The sequence below is a fragment of the Crinia signifera genome, chromosome 6, assembly GCF_055691185.1.
Source record: "Crinia signifera chromosome 6, ASM5569118v1, whole genome shotgun sequence".
NCBI lineage: Eukaryota > Metazoa > Chordata > Amphibia > Anura > Myobatrachidae > Crinia > Crinia signifera.
The window spans coordinates 154,598,967-154,603,258 of record NC_139222.1 but is presented as its reverse complement, the minus strand read 5'-3'; the positions used below and the strand labels follow the sequence as shown (position 1 = coordinate 154,603,258).

General features: G+C 44.5%; 1 protein-coding gene across 1 annotated transcript; it reads right to left on the bottom strand.

Annotated features, from left to right (window-relative positions):
* Positions 1 to 215: 215 nt before the first annotated feature.
* On the bottom strand, positions 216 to 1,235 carry LOC146009662 (adenosine receptor A3-like). The gene has a single exon (XM_083150117.1). The coding sequence runs from the start codon at positions 1,233 to 1,235 to the stop codon at positions 216 to 218; it is 1,020 nt and encodes a 339-aa protein (XP_083006243.1).
* Positions 1,236 to 4,292: the final 3,057 nt, after the last annotated feature.

Sequence of the window (4,292 nt, the reverse complement as noted above, 5' to 3'; positions counted from 1 at the left end):
TAATTATGTCTGGAAAATAACAGTAAAACAGTATGTTATGTCACAGCAGTACGTTTGACCAGGACCTCTGTATCGCCTGAACAGTTGCTCAGTCATACTCTATAGGGTTCAAATAGAGTAAAGATCTCCTTTATAGAATAAATGGCTGCAAGCTCTTCCCTGTTAAAATCCTGATCTCCATACTTGCAGTTATCAGAACACTTTGCACATAGAGATCAGGCAGTTTCTGGACGGAAAATCTCTTTGATGACAGCAACACAAGGAGAAGAACAATCCTCTTTAACAGAACACTGGGGTATCTGCTGCTGTTGCTGGCTTGGGGACTTCTGCAGTTGTCTACTGAACAACTCCCGGACCCCTTGCCTGAATTTTAGGTCCCTAATACTGTAAATAACAACATTCCAGCAGCTATTGGATGTGAGTATCCAGAATGCATAGAAAGAAAAGTCACACCACACGTAACCCAAAACATTGCCTACAACAAAGACTGCAATAGGACTGAAGGAAGCAGAGAAGGCAAAGGTAAGGATTCCAATGGTCTTGGCTGCTGCAATGTCTGAGAATGATACCTTGCTGCAATTGCTTTGAGTATCTACCTCCAGCTGCTTCCTAATCTTGCAGTATTGCCTGATGGCTGCAAAGGTGATAAAGTTTATTGCAAATGTGCCACTCAGAAGGGAAAAGTCAAAAGCTGGAAAGATGAGCATAATATTCCAGGCAGGGTCCTGAGGCTCCATAGCTGTGAAGGCGTAAGTGCACATCTTGCTGCATGCATTGTACTCCAGAGTTATGTTTCGACTAAAAAGCATGGGTACCATGGCCAACATAAAGCTGAATATCCAGGAGAACACAATAAGACATCCTATCCTTCTCCTAGTAATCACAATCCGCTTGTGGAGAGGTTTCAGTACAGCGATGCTTCTTTCCACAGATAGCAAGAAGATAGTAGATATTGAGACAAAGGTGCAGCCAGCAAATATAGGTCCCATAATAAAACAAGGGATGTGGGAACTGAAATTGGAGGAAACGGTTTCTTCAACTTTTCCAAGCCCATGTATGATATGGGTAATCTCCTTGTAGACAGAATAAGGAACAACCAGTAGTCCAACTGCCAAATCTGCAAATGCTAAAGAGGTCTTCAGGAAGCCCTGAGATGTCCTGAGTTGCTTGGTCCTCAGAAAGACGATGAGACTCACCACATTACCTACTGTGATTGTCACAATAAGCAAAACCATGAGAGAAATCTTAAATGTGTCCCCAAGTAGATTGGTGTTGCAGGAACTGCAATTCCAAGTGGAGGAAGTGTTCTCAAGCATTGGAGAAGCAGAAGAAATGAAAATCAGTGTACAGAATTCATCGTCTACTCTACGTCCTTACAAAGCACCCAGAGATGTTTACGGACATAAAGAAGTAAGATACATTTTTTAACTTGAAGACAGGAACATCTTTGTGATCAACACAGCAAGTAGCACTGCAAAGCATCCGTCTGCAGGTAAATATTTTGAGCTCAGAACAAACAGGGATATTTCTGTGGCAAATTGAAAGCAATCCAAACACTACATGCAGATAAGGTATTTATGGAGACGTTTAGCGCAATCACTCTTTCAAGAGCATTATTAGCCTAGTTCCTTCCCATTGAACAAGGGGACAGTGGAGTGTTTGCTTTAAACTGAAAATGCAGCCAAAAATTGTGCTCAAACAAACAGAACTCAGTAGCTCCAGATGTGTTCAGCTGTAGGGAGAGATCAGACAAAATCACAGTGCTTGCTGACAGACACAGCAGAAGAGAGAGAAATACTGGGAGGTAGAATAGAAACAGTGAGGGTTTAAGTCAGTCCCCTGTTCTATTCCTTCATCATTCTGCTCTAGTATTCTTACTGTCCCTCTCCCCTCCGCTCACCCATCCCTCCCACACTTGCTCTCTCTCTCTTCCTCTCTCTCGCTCTCTCGCTTCATTCATCTACACTGCACTTCTTTAACTCACTCTATTACATTCTGTGAAACAAACAATATATAAGTTATGTGATTAAGAAATCATATACTCAGATTTAAATGACATCTATGCATACAAGTAAATAAATACATTTGAAAAGCCTGCAAGACATTTATAAAGACAATTATTAAGGATCACATTTACAATGCAATCTGGGCGGAATATTACTGTAATTATTGTAATATGCAATCCTATAGGTGGGATGTATCATCCTGCACATGTAGGTACAGGGCTCAGAATGGAGCCTGGTCCCACAATGTGCTCAGCTGGGAGGTGGTGGGGGTGATCTGCGTATGCGTGGTCAGCGCTGATCCCCAGCCGACCCTGCTGACCGCACTGGTCTATAGCCCGTAGGCTACGATGCGCTACCAACATCTCAGAATGGCGGTAGCCCAGGGACCCGAAGCGATGCTCAACATCAGGCAGCTTCGCATCCCCCATAGTAACCTATGGGGGATGCAGCTGGCAGTGGTGCAGGAGGGATCGCCATTTTCTTAAATTATTTATTTTTTCATTTGTTTACATAGGGCAGCATTGCACGGATCTGACTGATCGGCGCAATGCTGCCACTTCGTACGTATTTGTCGGCCGTAAATATGGCTGCCAAATACAAATATGGATAGATAAGACCGGCTATGACATCGGAAAATACTTATCAGATGAATACGACAGATTAGTAAATTTGCCCTTTTTCATGATTCGTATTTTCCCCAGAATACGTCCGATGCCAGTCGTATCCATGGGACAATGCACAATATAGTAATACTGGGTAAGTTCACCGGCCAATTGGACATGGAGAGACAGACGTGGTACCTATTTGGTATAAACAAAAGCTACAGTAAGTGCTAGTTCCCAGTGCTGACCTTACTGCTGCAGCCTAGTTTCAGTCACCTGCAGTCTCCACCAGACTGTAGGAGTGTGCTGTGCAGAGTTGGAGATGACGATACTTAGGTGCCCAGCATTATGACAATAAAATATTTAATATTACAAAGATAAATATACAGAGAGATACACATAAGAAACATAAAACATATACATAAAACCATTCATAAAAAGTACTAAAAATTTGGGGATGTGGGGTTGTCTTACCCAAATGTGGATTTGGATCCTGGTAAATAAGGTGCAGTCTGGAAGTGCACTCTTATAGGCTCCAAAAGGCATGAACTGGGCAGTGTTTCCCTAGGTCCTTGTGGTGAGTCACTGGAATCCTGATGCTTTTTGAGCCTTCTATAACTCTTCTTCACAGACTGGCCTATTTGGTGCCTTAGGCACAGTAATGGTGCTCTTGGCATTTGCCCATTTGGCTTAAGCCCAGAACCATCTCTATGTGCAGAATCCATCATCTGTGCATATGTGCAGAGGCGGAACTACCATTGGTGCAGCAGGTGCATTGCACCGGGGCCCCTGAGGACTAAGGGGCCCACTACTGCCTAGACCAGCAGCTTGTACCTCTGTCACCCACTGTTGTGGGGACCAAATTGTACTTTTGCACCTGGGCCCACCACTCACAAGTTCCGCCACTGCATATGTGTATTTAAAATGAAGGCTGGATAGATAGGGAGAGATGGCACTGAGAGACACAGGGAGTAGGAAAATAATGCTGAAAGACAAAAGAAGGATAAAGTTGTGAGACATGAGGAGGAAGAGGATCCCTTAATTGAGGAAGCTGATACCACCTTCCAACAGACTCCATACTGTCCCCTCATTCTTCCACATAGGGGCTGATGACTTTTATGGTGATGGCACCCAAGTCCATCAGTTAACAGTGAGATAAGTGACCCTTGCAGCTTATCATTGTGCCACAGCTGAGCTCAGGGTCATGAGGGATTGGAGGGAGATTACGATTCTAGAGTAACTGGGGTAACCCCTGACCATTTGAATCAATTTCCATACCCCCACTTCTAAATTCCCACCTTGAGCGCCAATTTTTGGGACTGCAGCAAGAACCCATTAGCAGAGGCAGATTTACCACAAGTCAACCAAGGTGCCTCCTTAGGGCCTAATGCGTCTCAAAGGGCCTTATAAAAATATATTGGCCAGCCTAATCATTCCCAGAGGAGCACTGAGCGACTACCGTGTAGCCTCATAACAGCACATATACCCACCTGCTCTCCCAGAGTCCCATTGTCTGCATTTGCATCAGAGGGGAGGGCCCGCCACCCAGCCAGCCCCAGCACAGTAGCAGCTGCCATTGCCAGTATTCAGCAGTGCGGAACGAAGGGAGGGAGGCATCGTTAGACTGGTAAACTTTCTGGAAGTGGCCTTACATGATCGACACCAAATCAAATGTAGGCGGAAA

Coding starts and splice junctions, on each gene's coding strand:
- LOC146009662 (XM_083150117.1), bottom strand. CDS start 1,235: ATGGTTTTGCTTATTGTGACAATCACAGTAGGTAATGTGGTGAGTCTC.